This window comes from Carassius carassius, chromosome 3 (genome assembly GCF_963082965.1).
Source record: "Carassius carassius chromosome 3, fCarCar2.1, whole genome shotgun sequence".
In the NCBI taxonomy this organism is placed as follows: domain Eukaryota; kingdom Metazoa; phylum Chordata; class Actinopteri; order Cypriniformes; family Cyprinidae; genus Carassius; species Carassius carassius.
Window position 1 is genome coordinate 42,256,304 of NC_081757.1, and position 18,506 is coordinate 42,274,809.

At 34.6% G+C, this 18,506-nt stretch overlaps 1 protein-coding gene across 1 annotated transcript in view; it reads left to right on the top strand.

Moving 5' to 3' along the window:
- The first annotated feature begins 1,810 nt into the window (after positions 1-1,810).
- The window catches only part of smchd1 (structural maintenance of chromosomes flexible hinge domain containing 1), a 47,596-nt gene continuing 30,900 nt past the window's right edge, over positions 1,811-18,506 (top strand). Inside the window, exons 1-20 of the mRNA XM_059539028.1 lie at positions 1,811-2,195; positions 3,236-3,311; positions 3,981-4,139; positions 4,213-4,295; positions 5,563-5,693; positions 6,221-6,335; positions 7,304-7,423; positions 7,782-7,948; positions 8,951-9,041; positions 9,128-9,338; positions 9,454-9,571; positions 10,119-10,302; positions 10,404-10,475; positions 11,731-11,856; positions 12,176-12,289; positions 13,690-13,796; positions 14,418-14,500; positions 16,374-16,481; positions 16,662-16,739; positions 17,540-17,659. Of these exons, the coding sequence (XP_059395011.1) occupies positions 2,025-2,195; positions 3,236-3,311; positions 3,981-4,139; positions 4,213-4,295; positions 5,563-5,693; positions 6,221-6,335; positions 7,304-7,423; positions 7,782-7,948; positions 8,951-9,041; positions 9,128-9,338; positions 9,454-9,571; positions 10,119-10,302; positions 10,404-10,475; positions 11,731-11,856; positions 12,176-12,289; positions 13,690-13,796; positions 14,418-14,500; positions 16,374-16,481; positions 16,662-16,739; positions 17,540-17,659 (2,434 nt within the window). The 5' untranslated portion in view covers positions 1,811-2,024. The remainder of the gene's footprint in view (positions 2,196-3,235; positions 3,312-3,980; positions 4,140-4,212; positions 4,296-5,562; positions 5,694-6,220; positions 6,336-7,303; positions 7,424-7,781; positions 7,949-8,950; positions 9,042-9,127; positions 9,339-9,453; positions 9,572-10,118; positions 10,303-10,403; positions 10,476-11,730; positions 11,857-12,175; positions 12,290-13,689; positions 13,797-14,417; positions 14,501-16,373; positions 16,482-16,661; positions 16,740-17,539; positions 17,660-18,506) is intronic.

Below are 18,506 nucleotides of genomic sequence, written 5' to 3' on the forward strand. Positions count from 1 at the left end.
CACCAAAAATGCGCCTGCCTGAACATAACTTTTTTAACCCAGCATGACCATGGCCGCGCAAATGCATTTGCTTTTTAAACAACGTAGCGCAGAACGGGTAAAAGAACTGCGTCGGGCTGAAACTAGCAAAAACACTTGCGCCGCATTACGCCGGGTGTATGATAGAGCCCGAAAGGTCGATTCATGTGACAATTTAGTCATACTGTTGTAGCTACGATAATGTTCATCATGTCAAAAAAAAAAAAGATTTTAAAAGTTGTTTTTATTAACAGTGCATAATGATAATACAAAATATTATAATATCAAATAAAATAAAAACTATACAAATAGAATAAAAATCTTAATTGATCCCATTACAATTATTTACCAAATTATTGTGATGAAATTGTACTACTCTGAAAAATAAAACCAGCTAGTATTGTCACATTTCCATGATAAATATGGGTATCTAACTTTCCTGTATTAAGATCGTTGCAAATAAAAACAAACAGTGAAGTATCATGCAGCAACCTCCAGAGAAGTTTATTAAATAATCGAGCAAAGAATATAATCTAAAATTACAATAATAAATGTGACATAAATAGCCTACGTGTTTTTTAGAGGAGACCCTCATCGATGTGAGAGCAGCACACTCAACAGACTTTTACAGAGGAATCATATACTGGAAATTAAACTATTGTTCAATTAAGCTATGTTTCATCTCATCCAAAGGCTATACTGTAGATACACTTATCCTTGAAAGGGACTTTCATCTCATCTCACGTGTGCTGCTGCTGCTTCAGTAATGTTTGACGGCCGGTTGCATGTCAGATTTCGGTGCATTACCGCCATCGACTGGACTGTGGAGAATCAACGTGAGATAGGATTATTATAGCCTATAATAAAATCTTTGTATATTCTACATCTATATATAAATAACATATATTTATAAATGTATATATATATATTTTACATAATTATATATAATACTTTGTTTTTTTTAGATTAAACGGTGAGCAAAATATCAAACATAGACACTTTCCTGTCTCTTAGAAAATAAGTTGTTTGAGGAATAGGTGACACAGTACATGAAATACATGAGAAAGTTGGATGATGCAGTATCAGGTCATGTACTTTTTGAAATGTTATGGAAATACTTGAAACTATTTTAGTATTCTGTTGATGTTTCATATTGTTGTGATGCTTGGTATCTTCTGCTGGCCTTTTATGAGAAATAATTTATTGAGCATATGCTTAAAAGAACTAAAATGGTTCTTTTTATGCAAGAATTCTTAAAATAGTAGTTATCTAGTTACAGCACAATGTATGCAGCAGCAGTGCACTTTAAACAAGTTCTGGGGTTGGCTTTTCGACCACATAAGATTTTAATGAAATGTGCATATAGCTGCATGTGACAGTCAACTAAAGGCAATAAATATGTAAATAGTTTAATATATATATATATATATATATATATATATATATATATATATATATATATATATATATATATATATATATATATATATATTACATTTATGTATTTAGCAGAGGGTTTTATCCAAAGCGACTTACACTGCATTCAGGCTAACAATTTTCTCCTAACATATAATTTATTTAACATAAAATTTATCCTGTATATATAATTGTGTGTCCATTTATTTATAATAAAAGAACATGTATATGTATTTATTATCATTATTATTATTAATAATAGTATTTTTTTAAATTAAATTATTTTTTAACGTTTCACTCTCCATCCCAGTAGGGGGCGGAGCTAGAACTCTAAGCTTCAGTGCCAAGACCGCCATCAAACGTCACAGAAGAACTAATGATGCTGCAGAAAGACGGAATTCGGATTGATAGTCCTGGCGCGAAACCTTTAAATTTTCACACTTCATAAAATCAACACGCTACACTTGAATATTAGATCGCTGGACAACAGACAACAACACCTGGACCTGAAGATAAACATGTCAGGGGCGAAGCGGTGAGCTCGCTATATTGTGTTTTATCATGTGTCAGAGGTCGCTGGTTTGGCGGTGATGTGTGACGACACGAAGATGAGCGAGAGCGGAGCGGAGAGAAACCGGGGCATAACACCTCGGAGGACGGTGTGTGTGTATGACTGCAGACCGGGGAGCAACGCCGCGCCGCCGCGGACCCTCGACATCTCGGAGGCTGACTACAGCGGCTTCCTGCGGGCTCTGAGACAGGTAACGTTAACACCGCCCGTTTACCAGAGAAAGATAACGGGCTCTGAGACAGGTAACACCGCCCGTTTACCAGAATTTCCCAGAGTAAAATAACGGGCTCTGAGACAGGTGCATGGGATGCGAGCTCCTCACCTCCCACTGACTACTCACCTTTAAAAGATCAAAATAAGCCCCGTTAGATTTGCTTGGATCCAGTGAGAAGGAGGTATGAGATGTAGCGCTGTCAAAAAATTCGAATTTCGAATATTCGTCGAATTTAAAATAAAAATCAACGTTCGAATTGCAAAAACTTTGCGTTCGAATTTTAGATGTGCGTCATGCAGCCTTGTCACTGGCTCAAGATGTGATGATGTAGGCGTGGTTGCTTTTTAATGTTTTTTTTTTATATATATCTTATCCAGTTGAAGCAACTGTGCGGCGCTGCTGTCTTTCACTCAGAATATTGAGAAAAAAGAGAGAATCAATGCAGAGATGTTGTTATTGTTTACGTCAAAACTGAATCCAAGCCGTTCACACAGAACGCACACTTATTGCATTTCCTAAAGGGATATCTATCGCGAAAGCATGTAAAATTAATGTCCCTTTAGGAAATGCAATAAGTATATATATAAAAAAAACATTAAAAAGCAACCACGCTTCATCTCAACACATCTTGAGCCAGTGACAAGGCTGCATGACGCACATCTAAAACGTTTTTGCAATTCGAACATCCATTAATGTGTTTTAAATGAAAAAGTACTCTGTAATAGTCCTTTATATTAAGCTATACATACATACATGCATGATGCTGTTTTGTTTCTGATAGTTTAATTAAAATTAATTATATATGGTTTATAAACATTAAACATTATGCGCTTTTTTCAAAAGTAGTCTGTTATTTAATTGCCTTGAAGAAACTGCATTAGTAATATTTTGCTACATGAAAGAAGCCAGAAGCTCATTATACCTTTTAAATTTGAATATTGATCATATTTAAGAAAAAAATTCGAATTTAGTTTTCATGCCTTAGTGACATGTCATGGGTTTATTTTCATTTTCAGGAGTTTTCACTGTCGACAAATGAGACTTTTGTTATCAGCACTACGGACCGAGGAGAGATCGACGCAGAACTTTACAGTAAGACCCCAACAATTAAATATGGCATTTATTCACTTGTTTTCATTGTGTCATTATTATTATCTATTTGATTGCTTTGTTAGTTTTTAAATATATTTTTATCGTGATTTTAAACCGTAAATAAGTAAAATATTTGAACTTATTTATGTGTCTATGTTCCATGCTGTATTTTGTTGTTTACAGTTTTACATTTGAAAAAATATAAAAATAGTAGTGCTCAATATATTTCCTTTTTTTCTTTTACAGTGGGAGCTTAAAGGTCACGTTTTTCGCGCTTTTTTGAAGCTTTGATTGTGTTTACAGTGTGTTAATAATTTTTCTTACTATTACTATAAAAGCTCTAAATAAAATAAAAATACAAAGTATTTTTAAATATTAAATTTACTTACTTTTTCAGTCTATTTTTAAATATTTAATATATTTATATTTCAAAACTGAAAATAAAATATTTAATCATTTTTATTATTTAAAAAAAAATATATATATATTTAATGGTTTTAAAACTGAAACTTAAATTCTATTTGAAGTTATAAGCTGTCAAAATAACTGTAATTTTAAATCATTAGCATTTGGTAGCATGAGGAGTAAAATCAGTCTTCAGTCGTGTCACTCTTCCTGAAGGGTTTAATGGATGCACGGATGTGGTTTGTGTGTGTTGTGGTGCTGCAGAGGAGCTGGTCGATGGGAAAACCTTGCACCTGTTTGAGTCTGCGGATCAGAAGCTGACTGCGGCGACTGAAGAGCGGATTGAATTTCTGCCGCACTACCATACTCTGGTGCAGTGTGGCATGTACGAGTACTACGCCAGTGAAGGACAGAAGGCGCTGCGTGAGTCTGCACGCTCACCTCTGCTGTGCCATGCTTGAACACGATGCCAGTTTCTCTTTCTGTTGTGTTGCAGCCTATGCCTTCGCTGAGCTCATTGATAACGCTCTGTCAGCCACCGCAGACAACACAGGAATCAGGAGCATTGAAATCAGATTGGTGAGAGTTCAACCTTGTCTTTGTAACAAACCCAGTGTCATTGTTTTACCTGCTAAAGGTAGACTCACATATTTATTAAAAGGTGAAGAACCACCATCAGGCCTTACTTGACGAACTAAAATGACTGTGAAACATATTTTGCTGGATTTAATGTAAATAGACAGTGGTTTTATTCAGAGGTGTGTCTAACTGATTTATTTACAAATGTGTCACCTGAATGTGTTTTAGAGTTTTTGTAAATAATATTTTTTGTAAAAAATAATATTGTGTAATATTACAGTTTGAAAGAACTGTTTTCTTTGGTCAAATATGTTGAAGTGTAATTTATTCCTGTGATGCGCAGCTGTATTTTCAGCATCATTCCTCCAGTCTTCAGTGTCACATGATCTCCAGAAATCATTCCAATATACTGATTTCCTGATTCAGAAACATTTTTTTAAACAATTATGTAAACAAAACAAAAAAACAGCAGTTTTAATGAATAATATTTTTGTGGAAACCATTATATCTTTATTTTTTTCTGAATAAAAAGAATCGTATTTATTTGAAATGGGAAACATTTGCAAGATTATAAAGGTCTTTACTGTAGCTATTGATCAATTTTATGCGTCAAGTGCTTAAACCTTCGAGTGCTGGTGATCATTAGGGCTTTTCATTCATTGATTAAAACAAACTAAACATTACAGACATTTACATGTTAGATGCTCTATGCCTTATGTTTATTGCACACTTAATTAAGTTTAAAAGCATATTTTTTAGTTTATATTATGATATCCAAATGACAATTTGACCAAAAAAATTTAACAATCTTTTTAATTTCAATTAAAAAGGCAATTATATATTAAGATTGGGGTGAATTACATCATATATAATTAGATTGAACAATTTTTCCTAATATTATGGGCTAATTATACATAAAATTATAATGTGTTCTCTCTCTTTTGTTTTTGCAAGGTATACTTGCAGTTTTTAGATTTTGGCCAAATCAAAGTGTAACTCATAAAGAAGTGTGATTGATGAGGTCTAAAATGTTATTTGTCTAGTTACCTCATGGTTTGATGCTTGTCATGCTAATGCATTTTGCATGCATTTTCCCTTTGCAATATGAAAATATCACACATTTTATAGTCATCTGAGAAAAATAACGAAAAGAAGTTAATTCAGTGCATTGTTAAGGACGAGCAGTAGTTTTTGTGACACTTATTGCACACTGACCAAGTATTAGTCTTCCTGAACTGGATGTGTTGTTCTGTCTATGTGTTTCCAGCTGTTTGACGAGTCTCAGGGAGGACCTGCTGTTGTGGTGATGGACAACGGCTGTGGAATGACATCCAAACAGATGAACAACTGGGCCATTTACCGTCTATCCAAGTTCATTCGAGAAAACGGCATGAAGAGGTGTGCTCTGCAGAAAACATGAGCTTTGTCTTCCCTGGGTTATTTTTATCATGACATGCAATTAGCCACTGCAAAACAACGCATTATTCTGGTCATACAGTGAAGATTATGAGTCAAAAATAGTGCTGTCAAACAATTAATCGCATCCAAAATAAAAGTTTTGTTTAAATAATAAATGCATGTGTGCTGTAGATATTTATTATGTATATAAAAACACACGCACATGCAGGTATATATGTCGGAAAAAAATGTTATACTTGTATATTAAGTAGTTTTATTTATAAAATAAATTATATGAATATAAATATATTTTTTAAAACATACTGTGTGTGTGTGTGTGTGTGTGTGTGTGTGTGTATATGTATACACATAATAAATATACACAGAACAAACACATATTATGGAAACAAAAACTTTTATTTTGCATGCGATTAATCGCGATTAATCGTTTGACAGTACTTGTCAAGTACTTGAGCTTGCCTTGATAAAACCGTCAGCTGTCTTCCTCTTCTGTGTTGTTGATGTAGAGAAGAAAGCGGTTATGTGCGGCCGGATCCAGTCCCACGCAGTCTGAACAGTGACATCTCGTATTTTGGAGTCGGAGGCAAACAGGCTGTGTTTTACATCGGCCAGTCTGTCCGAGTATGTTTGCATGCAGTTTCTTCACTTTTATTTAACACTTGTAACACATCTATTGTATTAATTTGTGTTACTTTTAAATAAAGCAGAAGTGTTCTCTTCTAATCCAGCTTAATAAGCAGAGACAACTTGTGAGTGAAAAGTGTAAACACCTACTTTGAAGTGCATTTCAGAGCATTGATGAACTCGATTCACTTTTACAATGTCTTTCACATTTTTGGTGCATTTTGTTGCATGCAATGCTTAAAAACGATGAGAGAATAAAAAATAAATTTTAATTTGTGCCCTTGAAGAGCCTTATGGGTTTCAGGTACACCTGAATGTATCTCGATTTAAGACTTTTTCGATATTCCTATTGGAAATACCTAGAAATTGTGTGAGCAATGGCAAATTAATCTTTTAAATCCTACTGTATTGCATTTGATACACAAATGGTCCAAATGATTACACAATCTACTGCATGCTGTCTGTCATCTGAATGATTTTAATAACATATTTAAAAGTCTTAAGTACATAAGGTTATGGCATCAAATCTTGTGTAGACTGCAAAAACTGAATATCTTGTTGTTTTCCAAATACAGATCTCTAAACAGTCTTAAATCCAGATAGATGTACTTGAAATACAAGCTGAAGATAAAGTCATGTTTTCTTAACTTAAGTGAGCTTATGCTAAAAACAAGAGCAAACGTTTGGTATGAAAAGGTGTTTTCGAAGCCCTTTGGCAGATATTTGTAATATCTAAAGGTACAGTAATAGTTATTTGTAAAATTAATTAAAGAAGTATTACAGATCTGTTGTAAGTTACTTATAGAACTAATTTTCTGCTCCAGGGATGTTTACATGTATAGAACACATTGACGGATTGTTTTCCAGTTGATTTGGTCCTTACATTTTCTTTTACTTGGTCTTTAAAAACTCTGCAGAAAGCCTGTTGTGATTGAACTATTCCTTTAATTCACCGTCTGTTCCAGATGATCAGTAAACCTGCAGGCTCTCCAGATGTTCATGAGTTTATCATGTCTAAAGAAGACTTTGAGCGCAAGGAGATGAACAAGGAAGAAATTTACTCGGGCTTCATTAGAAACAGGAAGGTGAGGGAAAGTCAAGCCACGTTTGCATGGACACTGTTGCTTCCATTGGAATGTGTTAATTCTGATTGACGAATCCGAACGACGTGTCGTTTACATGAACGCTAAATAAAGCGATCGGGTTGAAATGTGTGTTTATATGTCACAAGCGTCTGATCAAGTGTTTAGAAGAGGATTAAACCACCCCTTACAATCCGATCAAGATCTGGTGGAATCAAATCCAATTAAAATGGATACTGGATGTGACTTTAACTCTGATATTCCTGTTATGATCTGATTATTAGGCTCCATGTAAACGCAGCTATTGTTGGAGCATGCATATTATTTGTAAATGTATATGCGTGTGTGTTTTCGTTTGCAGCCTGGCGATTTCTCACACGTGAAGGAAAGCGAGGAGCAGTTTCTGCGCTCCATTGTGACTGAAGAAGAAGGAAAGGAGAGTTTTACTGCAGTTGTCATCACTGGAGTTCAACAGGAACACGTCTCCTTCCTAAAACACAATTACAGTCTGTGGACCAGAGAGCTGGCGTACGTCTCGAATGCACAAACATGAACTCCTACCTTAGATCAGGCCAAAGTATAATTTATTTATTTTTTTATTCTCAATTTAGCATGACAGTTCTTTCTCAGTTTTATTAGTAGAAGTTAATTGGTTAGGAAATGGTGGTTAACTGTTTTGTCTCCCGTTGTTCACAGTGATATTTAAAGGCTCGTCAACCATAGTTTTGTTTTCATTAATATTTTAGCAGGATCTGTAAATAGAAAATGATTTGCATTAATTCTAATTAAAAGTTTAAAGCTACATTTCATATATTAGATTTACAGTTTAAATTTCATTTATGCATTTAACCAAATAAATCATTTTAACCTTGTGTTACTGGATTCAGAAATTTAAAATACTTATTTTAATCACATTTTAATTGCTACCGAATAAAGCTAAACATATAAAGTTTTACATCTTTGTTTTCCAAGACTTCTGGAGTCCTGGTTCTTCAAAAAGTTTATTTTAATAGTTTAATCATTGTTTGCTTTACACGGCAATAAGCACAGCATGACCTGTGACGTCTGACTTGCAAACAAATGTCTTTTATGAGCCAATTCTTTTAACCCTACATCAAAGATGTAGATGAGTTCGTTTCTTCACCAGATTTGGAGAAATGTAGCATTGCATCAGTGTCTCATCAATGGATGCTCTGCAGTGAATGGGTGCCGTCAGAATCAGAGTCCAAACGGCTGATAAAAACATCACAATAATCCACAGCACTCCAATCAATCTTATTGGATCTTAATGTTGGATTAGTTTATTATAAACCCACATCATTTAACTTCTCAGGATGTTCACTGATGGACTGGAGTGGTGTGGATTATTGTGATGTTTTTATCAGCTGTTTGGACTATATTTCAATTCTGACGGCACCCATTCACTGCAGAGCATCCATTGGTGAACAAATGATGCAATGCTACATTTCTTTAAATGGGGTGAACTGGTCCTTTAAGACCAGCCATTTAGTGCTGTTTGTATAATTTCAGGCATACTTACCATTACTATATACATGGAGTTGATGGAAACGAGCAGAAAAAAGAGAGAATCAATGACCATGTCTCCAACATTGACATTCAGGTACAGATGCGTATGTATTTGTGCCACTTAATGCACCTTCTGAAATCCTTGCTTTCTCTGAAGCTCTTTCGGTCTTATTTTCTCAGATCGTTTTGCTCGAGCGCTCCCCTCGAGTCCCCCGTGTGATGAATCTGAGGGAGGTGGATAATGACATGCAGACTCTGTACATCAACTCTAGTTTTTCCACTTTTGAGTTCAAAGCCACCGGCGTTGGAGAGTCATTAGTGGAGGGATTGATCCGTTATCATCCGTTCCTCTATGATCGAGAAACATACCCCGTGGATCCCTATGCTTTAGGTTTATTCCACACTGAACAAAGACGCTCTAATAGAAGCCGATTCCAGTTTGACCTCTGACATGGTGTGCGCCGCTAGATATGTTTTCTTTATAGCTCTGTGTGTTTGTGTTTTAGGTCCTTCAGAGGATGAGGATGAAGATTGTGTGATTTTGAACTCTGAAGCTCGGGGCAAGCGGCCGATCTTTGAGTGCTTCTGGAATGGGCGGCTTATTCCCTACACAACTGTCTCAGAGTAACTTTCCCATTCTTCATTCTCAAAGGCCCTTGTGGTTAAAATGCTGCTTTTCTTCTCAACCGTTTTTTTTTTTCATTTCTGGCTGCAGTCGTGTCCTCATCTTATTCATGAAACACCTGCGATTCACAGCTACCTGAATGCATTTACATTTGCACAAAGCAGCTTTATTGACAGATTGTGTGAGCAAGGGCAAAACAGACAAGTACCTTCAATGTCCTGTTGATGGCAGTATGATGGCACTTTTATAGCAGTTGCAGAAAATATTTGTTAATAAGTTAAAGGAGAAATTGTATTACTCATCAGATATGTATTGGCCTGAAGAGTACATATATACTTATTCAAAAATGAATGAAATGCCTTAACTTTTTATATAATCAAGCTTAGTCTTCGCATGCATTTTATAGGAAACAAAATGTAACGAAATACAAGAATTACAACAAAATTCGGATGCATCACAACAGTGCTTGAAAGAAACATATGACACATTGATTTGATATCTTTTGATTTCACTTTTGCCTAAGCTGGATGGTTATGTGTGTGTTAGGTTCGAGTGGTGTGCAAGGCCTAAGAAAGCAGGTGCCGTGCCGCTGGAGTGTTATAACCGGATTTCAGGCGTTCTCTTTGCCAACGACCGATTCCAAGTCAGTACTAACAAACTTACTTTCATGGACCTGGAGCTTCAGCTACGTGACAACAACACCATATTCAAAAGAGTGCACAATGGCCAGGTACAGAAACACACTCCTGAACTCTGAAAGACACATTTTAACACTGCTTACATGCACATGATCGAAGGCCCAGTTCACACAGTCTGTTCTGTTTTATCCAGGAGCTGCGGGTGAATATTCAGAGGGAGTTTACTAACTGGTTAAAAGAGTGTAATGAACGCTTCGATAAGCAGGTATGTGCAAGGCCAGGTATGCAAGTGCTTAATGCATGCTTTTGCATGTATAAACTATAAATATTTGGTGAGTAAAATCCCCCAAATCAAAGGCATTGCATTCATTTTTTTACAGATGAGAGCGTTAAATACTAAACATTTAAAACATGTGCTTTATAAGTCCATAGAAGTGTTGTTCTTCGTATTATTTGCATTGTTATTAGTATCATACTAAACACAAGCCTATCAATCAACAAGCAATCAATTTGTAACTGTTGCCAATAAATAGAAGCACCAAAGTTTTGAAGCTTACATAGTTATAACAAAGTTGAATTATATTAAAGCGGTGGTTGATTGCGATTTCACTTTTGTAACGTTAGCTAGTGTGTAATGTTGCTGTTTGAGCATAAACCATATCTGCAAAGTTACAATGCTTAGTTCAATGCAAACGGAGATACTGTCTTGTAAAATTATGGCAGATTAATGCATATAAAAACGGCTCGTAGGGACTGCAATGTTGCACAAACCCAGATAAACCATGTTGTGCTGCTTTAAAAAAGAGGAAGAGTTGTAGGCTTGCCGTCAAAACTAGGGCTGCATGGAAAAATCTATTCATATATGAATCTCAATTACACACATTATGTGTTTAGACAGATAGATATTTTTCACACAGCTATGAGAAGCGTTAAATTTGCGGCTGCCGTACTGTATTAAAGCTTTAATCAGGATTAAACCATATATTAGAAGCTAACAGAAGCAGTAGCATTTACAAATAACAGCGTATCTAAAACTATGAGACAACAGCATCAGAAAACATGCCATTAAGAGCCGTGCTTGCTCAGCGTGATCCTCTTCACTGATATTCTCTTTGTGTGAATTGATAAGCAATAATGACAACAATGCCACTGTTTACTATACAACTGCCACTGAGGTGAGGGGCGTGGAGTTAAGACGTGCACTAGAGGTGGTTTAGCCAATCACAAAACAGTGGGCTAAACTAACCAATCAAAGCCCATAATCTATTTCTGAGGGTGGGGCTTCATAAAAGCAGGAAATCATCTAAGTGTTTAAAAGAGGATGGGACAGAGCAGTGTTGAATAAAGGTCAATTTTAGTGAATAATAATGTTTTTTTAGTTTTTTTAAACGAAGCATTAACACATGTTAGATTGCACCCCATAAACACAATCAAGCCTAGAAAAACAAACAAACAAAAAAAAAAAACAGTTAACCTCATAAAACTAAAACAACAGATTTGTTTTTTTGTCATGTTTGCAGGTGATGTTTCAGGGGTTTCTGGGTTCGACGACTCGTACAGATGTTGCTACCAAACGGCTTCAGTCACCCTGGGCTCAGTTTCACACCATTAAGTGGGACGGCAAGACTTACAAGAAAGGGCAATGTGTGAGATTGAGTCGTTTTCATATTTTCACACTTAATAGACGACACCAGTTTACAGGAGTCATAGAAAATGACTGATTACTTTTGTATCTTAACTAAATGTGAATAATTGAAAGACAATTATTCTGTAAGTGTGGTGTTTCCACAGTATTGCCCAGGTGTTGTGAAGCGTCATACAGACTGTTTAAATGTGTAATTAATATATTTAGTTGTGTCAAGAAAGTCTATAACATGAAAATGCATGTGAATCAGGCCATTTATTAAATTATGAATCATAGGTTGTAATTCTAGTCATCCTAAATATTGTCTTTTGCATCTTTAGGTGAAGTCAGTGAAAACAAACCCTGTGTTTGTTGGCTCTATAGTTAAGTTCTTGCTCTACGGAGAGCATGAAGGAGATGTGTATGGCACAGGAGGATATGTCCAGATCGCACTGGTGAGGATAATTCAACTCACTCGTTCATTTACACTGAATGAATGCAGTGTGCTCTTGTGTGTTGAAAGTGAGATGCACCCACATATAGATTTTGGCTGATACTGATAACCGATATTTTTTATTTTTTATTGGAAGCTGATAACTATGGAAGCCCGTTTCCGCCACTGAATAATAATTTTAAAAAAAGGTTAGTGCGACTTTTTATCTCGCAAATCTTTTTTTTTTTTTTTTTTTTTTTTGAATTGCGAGATATAAACTTGCGATTGTGAGTTATAAAGTCTTAGTTGTGAGAAAAAAGTCAGAATTGCATGATATAAACTCGCAATTTTAAATTTATAGTCAGAATATTGACTATATCTCAATTCTGACTTTATAATCTCCAGTTTTGAGATATAAAGTCGCAATCGTGAGTAAAAAAAGTGAGAATTACAAGAATTACCAGAAGTTTATAGCTTGCAGTTCTGACTTTTTTCTCAGAATTGCGAGATATTAACCCGCACTTGTGAGTTATAAAGTCCAAATTTGAAGGGAAAAAGAAGATATGTTCTCAGAATTGCGACTTTATACCTCACAATTGTGACTTATACAATTCTGAGAAAACTAATTAGTTTTTTCAATTGCGAGAAAAAAAAATCAGAATTGTGAGATTAAAAAGTCGCGAAATAACCAGAATCTTTATTCTGTGGTGGAAACGGGCTTCCATAGATAACTGATGTGTTGGCCAATAAATCCAAATTTGTATATAATATTTAAGAGTCTGATTACAAATACAAAAGTCCCACCGTTTAAAGCCACGTCCCAAGCACTTCAACATAAATCAAATATATCAAGTACAGTAGCCTAGTTTGAACCAATGTAAGTTTTAAAATGGTCAGCTTAGTCCAAAAACAAACAACATCAATTTTCTTACAAATAAATAACGTGATTCAAAAATAATGCAAACAAGTCACTGGACAACGTTACTTGCGCATAAAGAATTTAAGTGCATATGCCATGGATAAATTAAGTGGAATAGCCTCTGCACGGAAATAGTAAAATAATTTGAATTAAACTTTTTAATATTGCTGGTGATAATGAGAGGAGAAGTTGTAGTTATTATTAATAACACATCAGTGTTTTTGATAAACATCTTTAAGTTAATTTGAGATTTATGAGATTAATCAGATATTTATACAGCATAAACATTATAGTGCAACTTACATTATAATACAATGTAATACATTATATATGTACAAGAAGATGCAAAATACACAAGTGAACTTAAACTAAGTTATGTGCTTACCAGAATGTGACATGGTGGCCGATATATTCTGTATCTAGTTGAAAGTGTATAAACTCAATGTTTTGAATATTTTGTGCCTTTTTACTTCGGTGTACGACTCTACGATTTGTTTTCATAGGAACCAAAGGAGTTGTATGATGAGCTGAAGATCATTCCCATCTCGAAGATCGACAGGCTGGCTGCAGCCGCAACCATTAAGAAGAAAATCGAGGATGAACTCGCAAAGTAAGACTATCTCTGTAATCTGTACTTCAACTTGACAGTAAAGAGAATTAAAGAGCATCTGCTCTGAGTTTGGGTCGCTTTATTGGGCAGCCATCTTCCCATACATAATGAAATTATTATTTGATGTTTTATGTAGTTATGCTCTGTTTTTAGTTATTTTTATTTGTTTTTAATAACAGTAATATTGTTTATAAATGATAATAGCAACACGCATTAATAACACTCAAGACAATAAAACAATAATTAAACAATAATGTCATAACCTTACAGTTTAATTTATAGTTATATAAAACTGCTACTATATATACTGAACTATAAGTAAATAAAACAACAATACTAATAAAATGCCATAATAATAATAATAATTATTATGTAGCCATATTGATATAGGAGCACAATTTTGGTCAAACTGCAGTCATAACAGCAAACTTACATTTTTTTTTTTTTTAATCACAATCACAGATTTATTATTAAATCTAAAAATATTATGTCCCTAGCTAATTCTGTTTTTCTTTCAACTATAATCAGTATAAAAAAGTCTTATCCAGGTACCCTCCTCTTTAAGTGAATGAATTATAGGCCTATATAACCAAGCACTGTGTGAAATTTAATTACCATCAGACTTCCAGATCAGCTGAGGCTTACGTGGCCTGAGGGAAACGCCTGGACTGAGAATGAAGCTCGTCCGGCCGGCACACCCATGGGTAAACAAACTCACTCACATACAAACACCTTGCAGTGCAAAACTTACCATATATGTATTGGCCAAAGACTTTTAAGGTGCAGTTCACTTCTGGAACAAAAAAAGATAATGTACTCACCCCCTTGTAGTGGTCGACCGATATTGTTTTTTTCACAGCCGATGCCGATATATTGGAAAGCAGGATGGCTGATATAAAGCCAATGTAATTGTATTTATTTTAATTAATATTTAAGAAATGTGAAATAATTTGACAATGGATTTCAAAGTTAATGTGTAAAAGAAACAGCTTATACTTTAGATGACAGTATTTTTCACAAATAAATGAATATTTAAAACAAATATAATTAAAAAGGAAGTAAACCGTAACCAATAAGACACTGGGCAAATGCATAAAGTGCAGCATAATTTGAAATAACGAGTTTAAAGTTTAGAGCATTCAATTCACACGGACCGACCGTCACACAGAGAGCACACGATCATGCTGGATACACATACACACTTCACATGATCTCACAGCTGGATTCGAAGTCTGCAAGGTTTGTGAAATTAAATGTTCATTAGTCAATCAAAGATTTGTTTAAATGGTGTAAATTATGCGTATTTGCTGATTTGCCTTTCTATTACTGCTAATATAAAAGTAATTGTTATAATACTTTTTGTATACATTTTAATTCCTTTGTTTAACTGTTCTATCTGTTTATTAGACTGACTTCTATCCGTATTAGACAGAATTGTTAACGATGACCGTAAACAAGAGGGAGAATGTGAGCACTGTGAGTCACTGTCAAAATAAAAGTCCCGCCTCGAATGCGTTGGCCAAACAGAAAAACTTGCCAAATATCGGCCGATATATCGGTCGACCTCTAGCCCTTGTCATTCATGATGTTCATGTCTTTCTTTCTTCAGTTGTAAATTAATTGTTTTTTGAGGAGAAAATTTCAGGATTTCTCTCCATATAATGGACTTCTATGGTGCCCCTGAGTTTGAACTTCCAAAATGTAGTGTAAATGCAGATTCAAGGGGCTCTAAACGATCCCAGCCGATGAAGAAGGATCTTATCTAGCGAAACGATTAGTAATTTTGTTTAATTTATTTACTTTTTAACCTCAAACGCTCATCTTGTCTATCTCTGAGTTTTTTTTACAGTTCATGACAGTTAGGGTATGTCTAAAAACTGCCATCTCATTTTCTTTTCCAACTTCAAAATCGTCCTACATCACGGTTTTACCTTTTTTTATTTATTTTTTTTGTAAAGGGCATTTAATCATCTTTGCATGTTCACTTTGTAAACACTGGGTCAGTACTTCTGCAGCAAAGTAGGACGACTTTGAAGTTGGAGAAGAAAATGCGATGGCAGTTTTAAGATATACTCTAACTGTATTGAACCTTAAAAAACTGTTAATGCAGAGCTAGACAAGACGAGCATTTGAGGTTATAGAGTATATAAATGTTACATTTTTGGGGGAAAATAACCAATCGTTTTGCTAGATAAGACCCTTTTTCCTCGGCTAGGATCATTTAGAGCCCTTTAAAGTTGCATTTAAACTGCATTTTGGAAGTTCAAACTCAAGGGAACCATAGAAGTCCATTATGTGGAGAGAAATCCTGAAATGTTTTCCTCAAAAAAACAATTAATTTACAACTGAAGAAAAAATTAGCATCTTAAATGACAAGGGGGTGAGTACATTATCTGTAAATTTTTGGCTCTGGAAGTGAACTACTCCTTTAACTCACAACTTTATTACATTATAGAAAAAGAAAACATACTCTCATCATAAACGGATCCTTCACCTAATCCTGTACCAACAGCACTACAGACGTGTAGAGAAAGTGACTTGACTATAAGGTTTTAGTATCAATCTGTTCTTGTTCAGGTCCAATTAAAGTGGAGATTTTGAACAAAAAGGGAGACTCGATGTCTCGGCTGCCTGTGGCTGGCACTACTAAGAAACTGTTGATTGAGCTGAAAGTCGTCTGGCACTGTGAGTCGCATTTACTGCATTATTGTTTGTAGTTGGGTGCCTGATAATTTCATCATGTTTTTGTATGCCATGTGTATATTTATAAATGCAATAACATGAGTATTGTTCATGCATGTTTTTGTAATGTTTATGCACGAAATACTTGTTGTGACATACAGTATTATCTGTTTCTTCCTTCAGCTCCTAAAGGGGACGTCCAGACGAACTCCCACATTGGCATTCATTCATCCAAGTGGGAATACTGGTTCAAGTCCATGGGTAAAAATCTGTGAATCGTCACATATGTTCATATTCGATTCCATTGATTCGCCATAATTCACCACCAGCAGGGCACTGTATTTCTGATGAATACAAAAGCTCATGAAAAGAGATATCAAGAAAAACAGACAAATCTTGGATTTGATCCATATCTGGTTCATCTGTGAACATTTAGATGTATTTAATCCACAGTCCATCTCCAATTATAGCATTGCATGCAGAGAGAGGCAGATATGGATTAAATATATAAATGTGGATCTAGAAATCCACTGCTGTTACTTTGCACCACTGATGATCATAAATATGGCAGGTGATTGGGAAAAAGAAATTCATTAACATGAACTAACAATAAATATAGCTTTTATTAGCATTAATTAATGTCCGTTCCAACATCTACTAATACATTTTCAAAATCCAAAGTTGTGTCTGATATTATTTAGTGTACCTGAGCTAACATGAACTAAAAATTAACTAACATTTACAAAGATTATTTAATACTGTAACAAATGTATTGCTCATTGGTGGTAATGTATTAACTAACATTATCTAATTGGACCTTATTGTTAAGTGCTACCAATGTACCAATGAGTTTAAATGTTTTGTACATGATTCAAATATGCTTCTTATAAAAATGTAATTTATTTGGTAATATTATTACTTCAAAATACAAAAAAAAAGGTTATGGAATTTTTTTTTATTCAAATAAAATTGATTAATACAATTGCATTTTAAAATGTCTGTTTTTAATTCTCAGTCAAATCAAATTATATACTTTCAAAGAGTGTCTCTTTTATTTCCAGAGAATCTCAGTAAGCTTGGGCAGTACACACTGCATCTGCAGACCATACTGAGTGACAACTCGGCCAGCGAATGGGCTGGAAAAAGACTCCCCAACCACACCCTCAAGTTCTCCATTAAAGGTAAAACTGACCAACACACTGGTCCTGTTCACATCTGTGCTGAATTCAGAACAGCATACTATTCTCACAGTAAAAATTGTAGGAGGAGTATGCAAGTGTGTAGTTGTTTTAAGATCCTTCGCAGGTGATTAGGTGAGCTGTTTATACCTGGGAGTATAATGTGTGTGCTGTGTTTTTGTGACCACTCGTGATCACATTCGAGTTGAATTGACATTCTTACTGTGAGCTTATAAAGCACAAAAAGTTTAAAGAATAAAAATGGTGTTTCGTCCTCGCAGGTATACTTGAAATTTGCAAGCAGGAACGCATTGATTTTCAGTTTTTCATGACTGCATTGTGTATATAAGAGCCTGACTTCGATAAATATTTGTTGGTGTGATTTAATAATTTTGAGAGTTTTAGGGAGAATTTTACAGTTTGGGTCACTATGAATTGTCACTGTATGGCAAAAGCTGCTGAAATTGTTCTTGTATATTCCATGAAAACACACAAGTTTTCAGTTTTGGATGAACGATTTAAATAGATAAATGTAATAAATACTGTTTTAAGAGTGAAGCAGGGTTGTTATAGTTAACTAAAAGTGTAGAAAGCATTTTTGTTACTAGTAATAAACCGTAAACTGTCCATCTTGAAATTTTTGTTAATAAAACGATTTTTTTTATTTCAGAAGGTTGCAAAGGCAACATTTCTCATTACACATTTAGTCTAATTTTGGGGGTAAAAAAACGTAATTCATTAAAATTTGCATAGACATTTGTTTTAAAAAATTTATAAAAACCTACTAAAAATATAAGAAAATGACTTAATCTTTAACTACAATAAAAAATTTTTAAATATGACAAATGAA